A 19,586-nucleotide genomic window follows, 5' to 3' on the forward strand; every position below is an offset into this window, starting at 1 on the left:
GGTCAACGCGATTATCAGTTGAAGTCGCTTTAACGTCACGTGTCCACAGCAACATGGCCGCAACCATAGAGTGTGAAGCCGATGCAAATACTTCAGAAAACAACATGTCTCTGAAGAAAGCTATGTCTGCAGCTTCTCCTCTAGCTCTACGAGTCGTTGCCGAGTGCCCAGTGACAAAAGCAAGAGCTTGCGATCTGATACTGCCACACTGTGCCGTCAGCACGCCCGTGTTCATGCCTGTCGGTACTCAGGGGACTCTGAAAGGCATCACTGTGGATCAGCTTGAGGGTCTTGGCTGTCAGATTTGTCTTGGAAACACATACCACCTGGGCATGAGACCGGTAAGCAACACTACGATAGTAGCACTCGTGGCTATATGAATTCATGACAACTTTTCTTTTTCTAAATATGTTTTTCTACTTTAACTCCACTGCCTGCAGGGTCCTGATTTGATCGAGAAAGCCAATGGTTTACATGGGTTCATGAACTGGAAGAGGAATCTCTTAACTGTGAGTGTGGCTTTCCTAAATCAACCACTCTCCGGTGATGAATACACATTCACTAACTGATTGATCTTGACATCTTGTGGTTCACTTTGCTCTGCTTACAGGATAGCGGGGGGTTTCAGATGGTGTCTCTTGTTGAGCTCTCGGAGGTCACGGAGGAAGGCGTGAAGTTCAAGTCCCCCTATGATGGCGAAGAGATCCTCTTAAGTCCTGAGAAGTCCATCAGCATACAGAACAGTCTGGGTGTGCAAGGAGCAAAATACTTTCAATCAGTATTAAATGACTTGGACCCTCCTCTCAGTTTCCCCAGTAGCTAAAAGACAGCCTCTCTCTACCAGGGTCGGACATCATGATGCAGCTGGACGATGTGGTCAGCAGTACCGTGACAGGACCTCGGGTAGAGGAGGCCATGCATCGATCCATTCGCTGGCTGGACCGCTGCATTGCAGCCAATAAAAATCCAGACAAACAGAACCTTTTTGCCATCATCCAGGGAGGGCTGAATGCAGAGCTGCGCAAGGCCTGTCTAGATGGTGAAAATAAAATCATATTTCTACTTTTGATTACTTTCCTCTGTCCCTGTATACTTGATATTGATTGAGTATGCTGGAAGATTGGATCATATTTGGATGGAGCCTAAGAACACATTTAAATGCCTTGAAAATCCAATTATTTAAAAATGTTTGGAAAGTGGCCATACTACCTAGAAAGTTCACGTCATGTTTCTCTCCATTCCATTTTTTCCATGAATGTTAATAAGCCTTTACATCCAGATCTGACGAGGAAGTATGTGTGAATCAAACAGATGGCAGGCAGCTTTGACGGTAAAAGTCTTGTTCAAAGTATCTGTACATTAAAAGGAATCAAGATATTTACTCTCAAATTTAAAGTGCATAAATATTGTGCAACGATATTTGGCAGTAGTCGTCATTTTGGCAAAGAAGACGGAAATGCACGTTCACACTTATATGTCAGGTCTAGTTATAAACTGGCCCTTTCTCAACAGTTTGACACTGATGATGAGGGCTCAAACTTGTGCTTTAGATATCTCATCCTCTTCCCGCAGAAATGACTCGACGCGATGTTCCCGGTTTTGCCATTGGTGGCCTGAGTGGAGGAGAGGAGAAGAATGACTTCTGGCGGATGGTCACCCTGAGCACCGACCACTTGCCGCGAGAAAAGCCTCGATATCTCATGGGTGTGGGGTAGGTTTGCCTAATAAAGCATCGTGTTACATTAATCATTTCATATTTATTCAGCACTCTTTGCATTGAGAGCAACCAAAACCAGAGTCAAATTCCTTGTGTGTGTGCACATACTTGGCCAATAAAGCTCATTCTGTATGCTTAAAATATCTTATGAGGACTGCTGTGTTTATGGGCTTTATGTTTTTATAAATTGACAGTGTGTATGATCTGCAGGTACGCTGTGGATTTGGTGGTGTGTGTTGCTCTGGGATGCGATATGTTCGACTGCGTGTTCCCCACCCGAACTGCAGTAAGCAATCTTTACCTCACACACTGATAATCCCTTATACATTTTCATTTAGCGGTTTTATTCCACATCAAAAACTGATTTCTGACGTCATGTTTCTTTTCTTTTTTTTTGCAGAGGTTTGGCTCTGCCTTGGTTCCTTGGGGATCTCTCCAGGTAAAACAGAAGCAGTACGCCAAAGACTTCCAGCCCATAGACCCAGAATGTCAGTGTCCCACGTGCAAGAGGTAATTCAAGAACAGACTAAAACTAACTATCATTGTGTGAGCCTAGGGTTTGCTCACTTAAGTCTTGTCATTTTTCAAAGCATTTTTTTGTGCACAAGAAGACCCTATTTGACTTGTTTGCCCAAAAGACAATTATTCCTCTTTGGTATAAAGGAAGGATGTGATGGTCTGTACAATACTTTTTAATTCATGTTTCATGTATTTTTTAATGATGTAAATTCTCTGCAATAAAACTAGGGCTGCACAATAATCAAATATGGTCGACTGCAGGAGACGCAATATTTATTTAAGGCAAAATGTCTAAATACCATTTTGAATTAGGTATAGTTGTGCTGCAGAGGTGTCCTAGTCTATACATCATATTCTACGGACCGATCCCCACCAAAATATATACAGTTGTGGTCAAAAGTTTACATACACTTGTAAAGAACATAATGTCATGGCTCTCTTGAGTTTCCCGTTATTTCTACAACTCTGATTTTTCTCTGATAGAGTGATTGGAACAGATACTTCTTTGTCACAAAAAACATTCATGAAGTTTGGTTCTTTCATGACTTTATTATGGGTTAACAGAAAAAGTGACAAAATCTGCTGGGTCAAAAATATACATACAGCAACATGAATTAGCAATTTTGGTGACTTAGAAAGTTGTGTCAATGAAATGAGCTTCATAGCATGGCCTCTTAACTTCTTGTGAGTGATTATGAGTGACTACAACTGGTGACTTCTCTGAGGCCATTTAAATAGGGCTCATTGGATACAAACGCCCACAAACGCTACAATGGGAAAGTCAAAGGAGCTCAGCATGGATCTGAAAAAGCGAATCATTGACTTGAACAAGTCAGGAAAGTCACTTGGAGCCATTTCAAAGCAGCTGCAAGTCCCAAGAGCAACAGTGCAAACAATTGTTTGTAAGTATAAAGTGCATGGCACTGTTTTGTCACTGCCACGATCAGGAAGAAAACGCAAGCTATCACCTGCTGCTGAGAGAAAATTGGTCAGGAGGGTGAAGAGTCAACCGAGAACCACCAAAAAGCAGATCTGCCAAGAATTAGAAGCTGCTGGAACACAGGTGTCAGTGTCCACAGTCAAGCGTGTTTTGCATCTCCATGGACTGAGAGGCTGCCGTGCAAGAAGGAAGCCCTTGCTCCAAAAGCGACACCTTAAGGCTCGACTGAAGTTTGCTGCTGATCACATGGACAAAGATAAGACCTTCTGGAGGAAAGTTCTGTGGTCAGACGAAACAAAAATCGAGCTGTTTGGCCACAATGCCCAGCAATATGTTTGGAGGAGAAAAGGTGAGGCCTTTAACCCCAAGAACACCATGCCTACCGTCAAGCACGGTGGTGGTAGTATTATGCTGTGGGGCTGTTTTGCTGCCAATGGAACTGGTGCTTTACAGAGAGTAAATGGGATAATGAAGAAGGAGGATTACCTTCAAATTCTTCAAGATAACCTAAAATCATCAGCCCGAAGGTTGGGTCTTGGGCGCAGTTGGGTGTTCCAACAGGACAATGACCCCAAACACACATCAACAGTGGTAATGGAATGGCTAAATCAGGCTAGAATTAGGGTTTTAGAATGGCCTTCCCAAAGTCCTGACTTAAAATCCCATTGAGAACATGTGGACAATGCTGAAGAAACAAGTCCATGTCAGAAAGCCATCAAATTTAACAGAACTGCACCAATTCTGTCAAGAGGAGTGGTCAAAGATTCAACGAGAAGCTTGCCAGAAGCTTGTGGATGGCTACCAAAAGCGCCTAATTGAAGTGAAAATGGCCAAGGGACATGTAACCAAATATTAGCACTGCTGTATGTATATTTTTGACCCAGCAGATTTGATCACTTTTTTTGTTAACCCATAATAAAGTCATGAAAGAACCAAACTTCATGAATGTTTTTTGTGACAAAGAAGTATCTGTTCCAATCACTCTATCAGAGAAAAATCAGAGTTGTAGAAATAACTGGAAACTCAAGAGAGCCATGACATTATGTTCTTTACAAGTGTATGTAAACTTTTGACCACAACTGTATGTATATATATATATATATATATATACTGTGTATGTATAAAAACACCATAACGCATAGTGAGAATAAAGAATACAATCTATAGGAAATACACAAAATATATACAAGATCTGTAAAAAGCTACTGTACATACAACTTAAATATCACCAGACTAAAGTATTAGGTATAAGCCATCATAATGCTTTTCTGTCCAGCACATAGTATTTATTGCCCATGTGGGCATGCTTTTGTGAATACTTTTCTGTAAAAATGATCATTACCTCTAATATCGCAAATCATATCACAATGGCAACATCAGTCACAATATTCACTAAATCGTACACCACAATACTTACATTTTGTGCCACAATGATGTAAATGTTGTAATGATGTAAATAATAAGCCTGTCTTCTGTTTCAGACATAGTCGGGCTTACCTCCATGCTCTGTTTAAGAGTGACACTGCAGCCATGCATCACATCACCATCCACAACATCGCCTACCAGGTCAGTACTGGAAATGACTCGTAACAGTTAATGTCACATCATAACTCGAGATGGAATCATGATTAAACAACAAAAACATTTTACCACATAACAAAATATAAAAAGAAGGTATATCTGAACAACACTTACTGCATACTGTGTGTTGTATCAGTTCAGTCATTTCCTGCGTTAATCTGCAATCCTGCCACAGAGTTATCAACCAGAGCCACAAGTTTGCATCATGTGTTGCAAGTCTTAATCGCTCTGACAAGACATGTTGAACTTTATGAATATGCGACATCATTCAGATTATGTCCTCGCCTCGGTCACGGTCATTTAATGCTTCAGTGGTCTCTGTACCTCAAAGTGGCACAAACTCACTTTGCTTCTCTGGCATTATCAAAACCATGAAGAGTTTCCTCTTGTGACAGATGTGTCCCAAAACATAATGTTCATCTTAAGAGAGCATAATGGATGATGTCTGATTATGCAACATGTTCATCTCTTGATTTCTTGAAAGTTTTCCACATTTAAGCCACCTTTTAAGTTGACTCTAGGGCTTTCCATGTTGGGCCGCCACTCTACCGTGAAATGTCACAAGTATTTAACATTTACATGTTACCCTCAAATGTTGCCATGGTAGAATGTAAACATTCTTGCTGCAGACCCGTGCACTCTTATGTTGCAGACGATGAGACGATTTCCCACTGCAGATCAATAATCACATTATTTCCCTTTTCAATCATCAAACATGTCTCTTTGCAGCTCACCCTGATGCGCTCTGTGAGACAGAGCATTGTGGACGGCTGCTTTCCTGAGTTCATTCGGACGTTCATGAAGCGAATGTTTCCCTCTCGGGACCAGTACCCCGGCTGGGCTGTGGACGCTCTGGCCTCCGTCAACGTTACGTTGGAATAGATCTTGGAAGGCAACCATCGTGCTCTCAATGGGGATGTCAAAGAGTGACGGAAAGATTTTATATCTTTTTAAATTACTTTTTTTATGGGTGATTGGTTTTTTTTACTCTTTGTTTATATTTGTATATAAATTACCAGTTTTGTTGGCGGTGAGGAAAGTGTCTTTTGATCTGAAGGGATAAAGCCTGATTGTCTTTTGCTTCACTCATCATCTGCAAATTGTCCTCGGTACACATTACGTTGATGTGAGACTGAATGGGGTTTAAATGAGGTTTGAAACACATGAACTATCTCCTCTGATATGCTCAGACACTTTTTGTTGTTACCATGGCTACAGAGCTAGTCCCACCCACTTGAAATGAAATGTTTTGCCTTTCCATCAACCTGGTATTTCATTTTTGCCAAAGGCACAGGATGAGTAAATGTTTATGTATTCAGGTGTTTTAACCGACATCCTCGCAGACAAGTGGTCGTCAGATAACTATTTGAACGGATAAATGAGTCTAGCTCACCACAGCTTGTGTGCTTGTGTCATGATGACCACCAGAGGGCAAAACAGACAAAACCAGAGCAAAGGGACTGTAAAACTGAATGATATGCTATGAATCCTTTCCAAATACAGTTAAAAGCAGTTTAGCTGTCTCGAAGTAAAAATCGCACACAATAACAGTGAGATATGAGCTCAAATGTAGGAGGACAGACAACATCCATATCTAAATAATTAGTCAGCATGCATTTAAATACTATCAACTCATTCTTATCTGTTATTCTGCATTTTCTCAACCGTTCAACAAGCCGTTTTGACCCTCTGAGTGAAGGTTTTGTTTGGAGCTTACAAAGGTGCTGCTCAAGGCTCGGTTGTGGGTGATTAATATTTATCATTGGAAGTTGATTTGAATAACACCTGTTGTCTGTGGCTTTGAGTCAACAGTCCTCTCAAGCACCACATTTGAATTTCATTATGGCCTCTATTATGACCACAGGCTCCATACGAGATTAAACCTGTGACATGTAATGAGTGTCAGGCCATCTAATATCGAACCCAACACTGTGGTAAAGAAATGACGTGTTTGGTGAATAATAAGAGTAGTTCACAAGTGTTAACACCCTTAAACGCAAGTGTTTGTTCATTAGTTAAAATGAGAGACGACTGAAATGTTCATTTTATATTTTAATAGTCCTCATTCAGAAGAACTTCTAGTTTTGTACATAATGCTTGTATTGTTTTCAAATATAGTAACCGGTACTTTTCATGAGAAGAGGTGTTTTAGGATAGATAGAATATCTTCTGATTTAACTGTGTATTTAATTTATTTATCTATCAGAGCAACAGCGTTTAGTTGACAAGCATGCACTAAATACATTGGATGTATCCTGTGTATAGCCTTCTTCAGCAAGGCGTGTCATACGTGCCTCCTTAAACTGCTATTATTAATTATCGTCTAACATTAGAAAAGAAAAAAAATAGCTCCCCGTGCGGAAATAATCAATATACGTGATCGTCGTTCAGAAACGCGCACATCTCCACAGAAGTATGGGCATCACGTGAATGTGTGACAGTTTATCATTCAGGATTACAGTAGCTATTGTGTTACCAGATGTTAACAGAGAACGCTTATTGTACAATTTTATAGATTTTTGTGTGTATCGTTTCTGTAATTGTTGCTATTTTGCGATTCCTGAAATGAAAAGTCGTCGCAACAGAACAGTCGTCCCCAGCGGTTGGTTACACATTTGCTGCCAGTGCATCCAAGCGGAGCTCAGGCAGGGAGGATGCTGGTGTTGAGAGACAACCAGTTGCTTTCCAGCTGTCACTGTAAAAGTGGAGCCTCTCCCCCTACGCACCGACGGATGAACATCCTCGACCTGTTGCCTCGGTGGCAAGAAAAGTAGAGCTGCGTTGTGACAGGTGCCAAAAAACAAAGAATAGTTGTTTTTTTTCCTGTTTAGGAGGGAGGTCGAAAACGATGCCATGAGGTGTATCAATGCATTCGTTATTCATGTACATTTTGAATAGCAGAAGGAAGAGGAACGGAGTTGGTTTTGGGGGGTTCCACCTCCTTGGTGTGGAGGTGCGGTTTGCGGTGATATCTGTCTCTATCTCTGGGCTCTGTGGAGAAAGACCATGGTCGAACTGGAAAAGGAGGTGCTCCCGCTGCCCCCTCGGTACCGGTTCCGAGACCTGTTGCTCGGGGACTGGCAGACCGACGACAGGTAAGGATGCTTGCATCGTTTACGCACAGCGCACTGAATCCGTTGCGCATCTGTGCGCCATAAGAGCATCATATCATCTCGTCTATAAAGTGCACATTTGTTTGCAATTTGTCTCTGTGATCTTGTTGATTCAGGTGTATGCATGTGTTGGGGTAATCAGCTGTGCAGCGCTGTTATGGATGCAACAGGTTTACTCGTTCCCCTGTGTGCGCGGAAACGGCTGCTGCTAATGCTGCTAATTCTACATTATCCCACCAAAAGCAAATACACATCTAAAAGAAAACATACTCTAAGGAGAATGAGAGACTGATTCACTGAGGAATATTTATTGAATTTACTTTCACGCCGTGCAGGTGGCGCATCTCACAAGTGTATATTTGAAACATGAAAACAAGCTTTGATGGCATCCACCAGGATGGGAATGAAGAACGAGCAGGGCAGACCTACAGTATGTTACCCTATTTATGTTCTCCTCCCATAATTGCTGAAATTCGCCGATCCATCTGCCACCTGGACAGACAATTTCAAGTGGGTGCCCTTAGTTATTAACCTTTTGATTCTCCATTTGCAAGGCAGAATATTTGAAATGCTATATGATATGCATTGCTTAATTTGGCTCATTTCATTATGCTGTCTAATAGAAAACCTTAAACCTCAATTTCATGCTTGGCATCGCTTGTTGCTAGGTGGAAATGGGGACCAAAACTCTTGCTTGTGGACTTGACTGGGTGTTTCGAATCAGATAATTGGGCCAACTTGCCTTTGAAAGCATGGAGGTGTTCAATCCGGGTTCAGCCATTGCCAGGCTTCACTACAGAGAAACTGCTAACTGTTAATAATGAATATTATTGAAAACTATCAAGCAAACTATCAAATCCATTTTTTTTTATCAATCATACCATTACACTGTGTATCCCTATCCCTGACCTCTGAAAGGCCATATTTTGCACAGCTGCAGCCTACACAGGCCTTCCCTCTCTCCGGTCATGATCTTCTGGCCTTTTGTAATTTGTCATCTTTTTCCCAAGGACTAATGTTTCTGAACCAGCGTGCAGCATGACCTCAGTCACCTGATTACAGAGGTTCAATGAAAGGGGGGGGGGTCCCTGCTTGTTACACAAAAACACTTTTATAATCCAAGCTCCTCATCCTCTAAAAGAGGCGAGAAAAAGATACAGGAGTTTACAGCAACATGGATAATGGATAATGTATTCAGGGAAATCCTGGTGTTGATCACTTTAAGGGTTCTACTAGGCACTGAGGTTTAAATTAAACTTGTGTGGGCTGTGTATGTTACATTTATTTTGGTCAAATTGCAGAGCTATAATGTCAAGTGCAGTGTTTCATATAGTAGGTAGGTCTTAATTATGAGCCTTTGTATAGACATTTAGTCCTTTGTATTTCTGTGTGTGTGTGTGTGTGTGTGTGTGTTTACAGCTCAATATATGTGTGTGCGTGTGTCTAAGCATCCGCTTTATATAAACGCCACTTGTGAGAGAGCGAGCGAGAGAGTGATTGATAGAGGATCAAGATGTTGATCCCATTGCCCAGGGATTATTAGCTGCTCTAAAATGGTCTGATTAGAGGGAAAGCCAGAGTTGTTATTGATAGTGACAGAAAGCTTAATTGAGGCTGAATCACACAGAGTTTGTCTGCTGTGGTCTATTAATCCAGGAGTTGCTTTAAGCGACCAGACGGTCCCAATGGGCGCAGGTGCACAGATGGCTCCATACAGTATCAACGCATCCCAGCACAGACACTCACACGCATCAAAATGTCAACATGTGTTTGCATAACTTATCTCCTTGACACATGTGGTGGCACTCTGCTCTGGGGAAACATGCATTTCTGAGCCTTATAATCCCTCTTCTGTCATCCTCTGTAGGCCGCTTCCCTGTCGTCCTTAGTTCTAATTGAAGTGCCTCCAATACCATACCATTTTCCTCTTTCAAGAGCTCTCCTGTAACTCAGTGGAATACATTTAGTTGAATCCATTGAAAGCCTCTCGGGTGTGGCAATTTTCAGAGCCGACGTGATGGGAAATTATTTAATAATTTAATTCACACACTGGAATCTTTTCTCACCTGAGTGTTACTGTCTGTTGATACCTCCCTTTTCTACCTCTGACAGTGTTTTTCTTTATTGTTAGTGGACCTGTGTGTGTGTGTGTGTGTGTGTGTGTGTGTGTGTGTGTGTGTGTGTGTGTGTGTGTGTGTGTGTGCGCGTGTGCGCGTGTGCTTGTGCTTGAGTGAGTTATAGTATAAGTAATAAGTGTATATTCCTAAATGTTCCTAAAAATGCAAACATGTTGGACTTTGTCCTTGGCAATCCAGCATTGGCTGCATATAAATTGTGTCAAATTAGAATAAACATAAATGAAAATTGACTCCGTTTACTCACAGACAGAAACGAGCCTTCTCTCCGAGACAGATTTGAATTGGGCTCTGCTCTAAGTTTGCAAACAACTGCCAATCATCCTCATCTATGTAGTTTCCAATCCATAACCTTAAACCATTAAACAAGGTTATGCCTGATAAAGTAAATGTGTCAAGATCAAAGAAGTAGCAACATTTTAGTGAAACCGTTCTTATTCCGACACTATTTACATTTTCTTGAAGTGAGTCAGAGGCTTCTGATTTGAGGAAATGCCAGATGACTAAACAATTAAATCCAGATCTTTTGCAGGCTGATGATTAAGATTTTGCCAGTCTGTTTTTTGCCTAAAATGAACATATAGTATACTATACATACTATAAACACACACGTGACTGCCAGCACAGCTTTTATGCATAATTAGTTACAAGTGAAATGAAATGCAGAACAACAGAGTCACCATTGCTCTTCAACAGGAAGCCTCAGCGGGAGCTTTCCTCCGAGTCCAGGATTATCATACAAATGACGGCCTTTTGTCATTAAAACAATGTTTTATTGGCTGTCGTCTCCACATCTTCTCTCGCTCAATCTCTGTCTCAGTCTCTCCGCCATCCTTAATCCTCAAGCTACTCCCTTTGCCTCATCCTTAATTTTTCCAGGCAAGCCTTAATCTAGTAAGGCCAATGTAAAGCACGATCAATCAAAACTGTCAATACCCATATCTGTTTTACTATGCTTTGACTATGCTTTGGACGCTGTTGTTCTTTGCTTTTCAGAGCTCATGTAAGATTCAGTCATATCATTTAAAAGGCAGTTTAGAAATCTGATAGTCAACTCTGTCAAGGGTTTTGGAATCATGGATGTATTATGCATCATGTCTGCAGGGCTGGCATAAAGGGAAGGTATTAACAATGCTAATGATGGCATGTCTGATGAAAAGAGTTACTCTGACAAAAGGTGACTTTTATCAGATTTGAGGCTGGGTGAGAGAGAAGGGGTGATGTTGGAGCATGCAGACCTCATAACTGCTGTCAATGTCTAAAGTGAAGTTAACGTAAAAACACCCAGTTGCAAATGGAAATCTTTTGGGGGGCTCTATATAGTCGATTGGAAGCAGGGGGCCTAGAGTGAGGATGGCTAATAAAACCAAAGTCTGAAAACAACATCCTAATTAATAGTGGCGGGAAGTTGAAAGGTTGCCAGAAGGCCTGACCATTAAAGGGTCCGTCTTGAGAACAAATGAGAGGGCATGGTGGGAGGATGGAGAGCTCATATACAGTCTGAGCGTGACCTGTCTGCAAAGAACACTGTGCACATCATGCCTGGTGAACATGAGCTACCGCTCTCTGAGAGAGAAAGCTGTGTACAGTACAGTTAAGATAAGACCTGAAGGCAAAATGACAGACACTTCAGCTTGGTCGTACAATCAGAGTCCATTCGCCGTTTTATTCTTTGTTCTTTGTACTCCACCAGCCTCTGCATCCTGTGGCTATAGATATTTTAAAATATATATGCAGTAAAAGATGTGGACACATATTGTATACATGTTTAACTTTATTCTTTTTCATTGTTATCACTGATTGGCAGTAGCCAGAGGATGTAGAAAGAACAGTGCAGGGCGTGTGCCTGGTGTTCATCTATAGTTCTTTTATTTTTAGAGATTTTTCTGCCTCCACTGTGCTTTAATGAGCTAGATATTGACTTCTCTAACCAGCCTTTCGGTTAGACAAGCACTGTCGACACTTAAGAGCCTTCCTGCTGTGGATACTAACAGAGCCATGGGGCTGACTAGCATGAGTCCAAGCACTTCTGGGCTCTATTGGTGTTCAATGTTGCTGGAAGGCCTCGTGGCATCAGAGTGGGGAGCTGCTGTTCCACGCTGCTGTGGGGCATCACAAACACGGTTGTCCACTGATCACAGCTCCTCTATTCCCAAACTGTGTTAGCTTAATACACCACAGGACTTTTCAAATCCAAGCAGCCCCAGAGACACCAGAGATGGGCAATAGAGATGATTCCTCTCATGTTTCTCGCACATGTCATCGTCAAAGCGTTGGTTTGAAGATGACTTTGAAACAGATTGATATCTTACGGTAATTTGATCAAATGTTAAACGTCCGCGCACATCCGAGGCTAATGTAATCTGAAGGGATAGAATGTCATTGGATGGCTTATAATGGAGTTGTGCATCACTTTAAGGCCATATTATGTTTCATGATAGACGGATGATTGCTGCTTTTCTTTTCAGTGAGCAATTCACGGACCCAAGTTTATCACTGAAGCATCTGTTGAGTTCTGTTCATCCTTCAGGCCAACAAAGGAATACATAACTAATGTATAGTGAATGATCATATCAGGAAAGGATGAGGCAAGGCAGGTTTACGTCAGGGAGCAGGGCGAGGAATGGCTTGAGCTTTTCCACTGATGAAATATGGAGAGTTTAAATGGGCTCTGAGTGAAGGCTACAGTGCACGCTTACTTACTGTCAATACTCTGTGCGATACATTACACATTTATTGTGAATGATGGCTGTTGTTTATTTTGCCCTGGCTAGTGGGGTAGAGGGAGTGATTGTTGGAGTCTATAGACATATGCACGTAGTAGACTATTAGATAAATCAGTCACAACATAGACTGGTTGATTTGCTCCCTTATATAAAAAGACAAGGAGAGAAAGAGACTCTTTAAAAGGTCTCAGTCATCATTAAGTTATTATGAAAGTTCCTGCTTGTTTCATTTGGGTGTTCAAATCAATTCTGTGGCAGCAATGAGTGCTATTAAATAAATCAGTTCAGTCGGCATTAACTCGTGAGTTGTCAGTGTTAAAAATGTGCCTTTTACCAGAATAAAAGGATCCTTTTTTTATACGGAGGATGTAAACACATAGTCTTGTTTTTCATTTATTTTCCTCCTTTATTCGTCTCCACCTGCCATCAGGACAGTGTACTGTGTGTGATGGTTGTGTAAATGGGTCAGGGACAAGCTGTCCTGTCAACCACTGGTTGGATGAAGCAGAGTACACCTCGCTTCTCTTAAGCTGTTAGAGCAGTCGTGTTGTGACGATGCACAATTTATTTGACTCTTGTCATCCTATTGCATTTCTCCTGACCTCATTTGGAGTCTTTGTATATTATTGTGTTTATTATGTTGTGTCTTTGTCTCCTTTTTCCACTCTTTGCTCTTTTAGCTGTGCCCTCTTTTCTCAAAGGATCCCTTATCAACCCATCTATCTTTAGCAAAAGTTGTAGCAGATCTTTTTTGCTCCACACGACACTCAACATGGTGACAGCTGAGCCGACAGCTCGCAGCTAACGGTGTTAAAAGCCTTAACAGTGCAAACAACAGCAACAGTGCTGACAGACAGTGTTTCTCTGAGGGGGAACCGGAGAGTGGGCGCTACCCTTCTATTACGATTACGTCATCATGAGCTGTAACGGTCGTGTGAGTGCATTGGACAGTGGTGGCTGTGAGCTACCCAGTGGGGCACGCTCACGTGCACTAGTATGCACTAAAAGGCATGAGCAGCCAGCGCGGCTTTGAAAACGAAGCACAGAGAGGCTCGGATAGCAACACACACGAAGGGAGAGAGACTTCTTTCTTTGCTGTGAATGTTAGTGATGCACCAATACTGATATTGATATCGGATATCAGTCTGATACTGACTGAAATAGCTGGATTGGATATTGGAGACAATAGGCTCATCTGGTATTGGATGCAATTGTTTTAATACATATAATAATTTGTATCTATGTATTTATTTGTTACATTTTGTAAAAAAAAAAAGTGATGTTTAAGTCAGGCATGTTGTTGCCTTACACATAAAGGAAGAATACCAGTCGCTTCCACACAGTGAGACTTACAGCTTATTAATTAAACATTGGTATCAGATCAGTACTCGGTATCGGTTGATACCAAAAGTCCAGATATCAATATCAGGGCTGAAAAAGTCGGATCGGTGCATGTCTGGTTTCCATATCTCTTCAATGATAGACCTGACAGGCAACCTCTGTCTCAATTTGTATCCATACTATGATCAATTTTTCTCTTTTAACTGTTGACATTCAGATTCATCCTTTATCTTTCCTCACAGACTGTTTTAATATTTATTCAGAATTTTATTGTTTTCTTTACGAGGAGTTGCTCCAAATATGATTTTTCCATTTTTGCTTGCTTTCCATTAATTCATTTACCGAGTATATTTTTTCACTTGGCTTCCTTATTTCTTATTTTGTTTTTTTCTACTTACACTGCTATGAATACTATTTCTGAGTTGTGTGTGGAGGTTGTGATGAGCCAATGCTGCTGTTGTGCTCCCTTATTTAGGTTTCTTTAGTCTCTTTCACTGTGTCATTAGATGACCAGTGCTGTGTCATTATGGAGCATAGGCATGGGTGGAAGCAGCAGGAGAACAAGGTTCAGCTCTCTCCCTCTCAAAGATCCTCCTCCGCATGTCCCCCTGTCTTTCTGTCCATCTGTCTGTGTCTATTTATCTCTCTCTCTCTCTCTCTCTCTCTCTCTCTCTCTCTCTCTCTCTCTCTCTCTCTCTCTCTCTCTCTCTCTCTTTTTTCTCTCTCAGAAATACAAATTCTCTCCCTTGGCTCAGATTTGAAATGTTATGTCCCTTTAGTCATGCTCTCTTGTTTCCACCTGTTAAAGCTGCTGTTCTTCCTTTATTAAGGCCCAAGAGATGATCTTAGCTGCCTAACTCAAAAATAATTAGTTTGATAAACCTATATTTTGAATGAGGAGCAGAGAGAAAGAGAGGAGGACCTCTTTCGGGGTTATTCTCTCATGATACACCAAATGTTTGTTCCAGCAACATATGTTTGTCTTTCCTGCCCAACAGTAACCCAAAGCAGTTTTTCTCAATGATTATCTAATCATTTATTTTTCCTGTGCTTTTTTGAGGGCCTTCGGGGGCTGATATGTGGCTGTTGCCCAGAGGTTTTAATGTGTTTTTCTCCCCCATCCTCCCCTTAGATTAAAGATCCTGACTCTCACTCTATCCCACAGCTCAACCTTTTATTGGGCTATATTTCCACTTTACTTTTCATCCTCTGTTGTACACCCAAGTGGAAAGAGAAACACATCAAGGGCAAAATGACCTTTGAAATCATCCAGTTCTCCTGGGAAGTTATCACAGTGTCTTCTCACACAGTTTGAGGAGGCTTTAAGTACTTTAATGAATGAAGAAATGCACATTTGGCTGGATTTAGGAACGTATCTCTCCTTAATTGTCTTAAGGCAATAAGAAACTGGCAATAAGAAACTGGCAATAAGAAACTGGAAATGTGAAAAACTGTGTCATGGCCAGGCGTGGAGGTGCAGTGCCTGATGGATTTGGTTGTAAAGAGGACATTAGCTTGAGGTGGGCAATGATCTTATCTTGCTTTGGGAAACGTAACTAAATGCACATTTCTAATCATAATTCCATCATTTGTTGTGTGTGCTAGAACACTGGATGGCTGCAGTTCTTGATAAATAGTAATTCGATCATCTTGATTACATAATCGTTGGAATAAACCTAGCTTTATGTGAATATTTTCTAATTAATAGAGCACAAGAAATAGTGTATATGTACCATGAAAACAGACAAAAGTTGACTGTGGGTACCGATAGTGCCCTTTGCAGGATTACGTGTGTCGTAGTTAAGTGCTAAGTGAGTCCAGCATTTTCACTGGTTGTAGTCTGGCTTTGCATTGAATGCAAAGACTTTTCCACCAATAGATTCAGTCTTGAATTTCCACCCGCATGTTTTGGAAAAAACAATAAGCCTGCCTTGACGTTTTAGCTGCTTTTTATTTCATGTTTCTTGCTGTTCTTAGTGTTGAACATCAACTGTTTGGAATCCCTAAAGTTATGATTAGGATCTATAAAAAAAGCTCTATGATTAGTACATAATGCCATTGCATGTATTTTGTTACTTCACCACTTTTTTTTAAATTAATATGGATGAGAAATGTTTTTTAATCTGGTGATAATGATTCATGCTCATTGCCACCATGGTATTGACTGTTTGATTGCTCTGTGCATGAAAGAACTCCTTCAGTCATATGATCAATTGGCTCAGTACGACCCACCTTACACACACACACATACACACACACAACTGCAGGGTGTCCCATCTCTACAGCAATTCATATGAGTCATTTTCTAATCCAAAGGTACAATTACACACCCCTGAGCTTTTGCGAGCCTGGGGAGCTGTGCATATCTGCATGTTTTTCTTCTGTTTTCCATCATGTGTTCAAAAGCCTTATTGTCAGCAGGCTGCTCAGAGCGAAAAGGAGCCGTCAACAAGTTGGGGCGGGCTATCGGCACAGATGGCTGAACACACTTCACAAGTATGTGTTTGCTCACATCTGCTCATGTGAGAGGGAGGGGAAAAGACAACGAATCCCGCGTTGCCATAGAAACAAAGAGGAAAGTCCCCCCCCCCTTTCCACCAGCAAATGTTGCTGGGAAAGTGCAGCGTTGGTTTTGGTCTGTGTGGGTCTGACCATGTGGAGTGATGGTGTAGCGTCACTCTGGATCCCTGGGAAGACACCCCTCCTCCCTCTCCCCATCGCTTCCTCTTCCTGCTGACTGAATGGATTGCAGTTGTTCTGCCTCTCTTTCATCTGTCTCGTGCGTTGTGAGGAGACCACCAGCAAGCCGGGTCTTTTTCATCCTCGACCTGAGTCATCCACTCTTCCCTCCATAGGATGAAAGGACAGCTACTGAGACTTCTCCCCTGAGGTGGTCAGACAGGAAGCACAGTCACCGACAGTCTGTCTGGTTATGTGCCTGTACACATGTAACAGTGGCTCTTTGTCATTTTAATCATGTCTCTCCATGCGCGTCCATTTCAGATGGCCATGTGAATGGTCTAATAATCCTAATGACCCCTTTGCAGGTTTATATTTTTGGCCTGTACAGTAGATGTGTGTGTGTGTCCCTCTAACAGGAGGGTGCCAGAATGGAAAGGGAGAAAGAACAGTAATTATGGCCTCCCATGTTCAGCAGAAACATCAGAGGGAAGTAATTTGTTGCTCTATATTTAATCAGTGGAGATAACGAGTCTGACTGCAGCTGTCTGGGCCTATGGGCGGACAAGCAGAAACACCATTTCCTCCAAAACCCATTAGTTTTAATGTGGCCAGCCACTGTGTCTTATTTCCTTACTTTTCAGGGTTCAAATAATCATTATCACCTTTTCTATCTCAAATTTGCTCCATTGTACAAACAATCATCTTCAACCTTTATTCTATTCTCTTTTGTATCTCCCAGCCTTTCACTTGTTTCTTCTCATCCTCTGTTCCTTGACTTGACTGCATAAAGTCACCCTCCCTGTCTTTGTCTCTGCCCATCTCTACATGCCTCTCCTAGGGTGCAAGTAGAGTTCTATGTGAATGAGAACACTTTCAAGGAGCGCCTCAAGCTGTTCTTCATCAAAAACCAAAGATCCAGTGAGTTGAATTTTGTTTGGATCACATTTTCTCTGTCTGCATGCAGTATGGAGATTTTGCTCTTATTTTTGATTGAGGAGATGTCTTTCTCTTTAGTGTGTGGTGTGCTGTCGCTCTTGCTGTGCATTTCATCACCAGTTGTTCAACTTGTCCGCTCTTTGTGACTGTTTTATACGTCTGTGCGGTGATTTAGATTCTCTGTGTCCTCATTTATAGACATGTCATTCCTTTTATGTTTATTTTCTCTTGTGTGCATAAAGGCATTAAACATATATAAAACCTTACCTTGAGGTATAAAACACATGTTTATGTCTTAATCTATTTTGTACTTAATTAATTAAACAGTAATAAATAATTGTAGCTTTGGTCTGTTCTTAAGGGGTTACATCCTTAAATAACATACAGTATTAGTGATATAAACTGACTATAAACAATATTAACTTTCAACAGACAAGATAAAATACTATATACATGTTCTGCTGCATTAAGCCAATCTTTTTCAAGCATGGCTGCTAATGCTTTATCAAAAATATGTGATGAATTATATATTGATGAACAGTCTGAGGCACTGGTGGTGATGATAAATGGCTTCTGAGCTGCTATTTGTTCCCCAGAGCTCTTCTGTTTTTGTTTGTTTTGTTTGTGTTGTCCTCCAATACTTTGTATTTGTATTGGGTGCATACAGCAACAAAATGTACAGAGCTTTATTTTCATATTAAAAGTCTAATAAAATGTGTATTTACAAATTCAGCAGCTGATAATTATTCATAACAACTGATTGTCTTCTTTTCTTCCATTTCAGGTCTACGAGTGCGAATGTTTAACTTTTCTCTGAAAGTGCTGAGCTGCCTCCTTTACATTGTCAGAGTCCTGTTGGACAACCCGCAAGACGGAAGACAGGACTGGTGAGAGAAATGGTGATAACAGACCGGCTTAATGAGGTGAAACAATGTCTTTGTGAGTGTGGAGGCCTGATAGCAGGAACGAGTGCACCAGGTCAACAGATGAGATAACAGTGTATATAGAGTATCCTTCAAAAGGAGTGGATGGGAGAGGAGAGAGGGTGGGGATGCAATCAGGGGAGAAAACTGATATTTGGACTGAGCCTAGGATCCAGTTTTGGTGAGAGACGCTGGACAGTAATATACCTTTCTTTCCTGCAGCGGGAGCGGAGTAAACTGCACCAAACAGAACACATCATCCCGTCCTTGGAGTGCGTTTGACTGGTAAGCATGCATGCCTCGAATTAGAAGTGATGGCTTCAACCTGCAGACAATGACCATGAAAGCGCACCCCCTGGAGGACTGGCAACACTGGCCCACATAGTCGGAAACGTTGTTTAATGCAATCAATGCAACTTCGCTTCACTGATGCAACTCACAATGCTGATATTGAGCATTACACATCCACATTCATTCGTCACAATCCAACTGTATGGATTACCTGTCAACATAATATGTATGTAGGTCCTGTGCAGCCTAATCAACAGTGATCTAGTGGAGATAAAGCATGTAATATAGAGCAGAAGAGAGAGGGAGAGAAAGCAGGAAGTGCGCATGGACCTGAGGCTCTGCCATGTCTCCTGCTCAGGGACCTATTGATCTAATTGGTGGCTGGTGACACTGGCTAAGCTCTGGCTCCAAATGAATAAGGAGCCTGACAGGGTGAGCTCAGGAAAGGGATGGGCCGCCTCCTGCTCCAGGCAGCAGACTCATAGGAGCAAATCAGAGCGCAGGCAGGCAAGCAGCCATGATAAGCCCCAGGGTGTCTTTGGGGAAAAAAAGGGCCTTTCTCTCACAATAAGGCTGTAAATATCCATTTGACTGTGTGAATATTATTTTCCTCCGACAATATGAACACATTGGCAGCTGGGCACTGCACTGCTGTTCAGTTGTGACCAGCCTAATTACATTT

General features: G+C 41.6%; 2 protein-coding genes across 3 annotated transcripts in view; both read left to right on the plus strand.

The window, feature by feature from the left end:
- Positions 1 to 52: 52 nt before the first annotated feature.
- qtrt1 (queuine tRNA-ribosyltransferase 1) lies at positions 53 to 6,021 on the plus strand. The gene is made up of 9 exons (XM_068718484.1): positions 53 to 341; positions 441 to 509; positions 611 to 749; positions 845 to 1,039; positions 1,573 to 1,711; positions 1,928 to 2,003; positions 2,118 to 2,227; positions 4,658 to 4,742; positions 5,487 to 6,021. The coding sequence occupies exons 1-9, from the start codon at positions 54 to 56 to the stop codon at positions 5,637 to 5,639; spliced, it is 1,254 nt and encodes a 417-aa protein (XP_068574585.1). The 5' UTR covers position 53; the 3' UTR covers positions 5,640 to 6,021.
- Positions 6,022 to 7,234: 1,213 nt separating this feature from the next.
- kcnt2b (potassium sodium-activated channel subfamily T member 2b) overlaps positions 7,235 to 19,586 on the plus strand; it is a 35,403-nt gene continuing 23,051 nt past the window's right edge. The window contains exons 1-5 of one of the 2 annotated variants that reach the window (XM_068718482.1): positions 7,235 to 7,547; positions 7,656 to 7,852; positions 17,593 to 17,672; positions 18,475 to 18,577; positions 18,836 to 18,898. In XM_068718482.1, coding sequence (XP_068574583.1) covers positions 7,764 to 7,852; positions 17,593 to 17,672; positions 18,475 to 18,577; positions 18,836 to 18,898 — 335 coding nt within the window. In that variant the 5' untranslated portion in view covers positions 7,235 to 7,547; positions 7,656 to 7,763. Of the gene's footprint in view, positions 7,853 to 17,592; positions 17,673 to 18,474; positions 18,578 to 18,835; positions 18,899 to 19,586 lie in introns of both variants that reach the window. The other variant, XM_068718483.1, reaches the window with a different exon arrangement.

This window comes from Cebidichthys violaceus, unplaced genomic scaffold (assembly GCF_023349555.1).
Source record: "Cebidichthys violaceus isolate CVI_PGR_0920_01 unplaced genomic scaffold, fCebVio1.0.p SCAF_23, whole genome shotgun sequence".
NCBI classification, from domain to species: Eukaryota; Metazoa; Chordata; class Actinopteri; order Perciformes; family Stichaeidae; genus Cebidichthys; species Cebidichthys violaceus.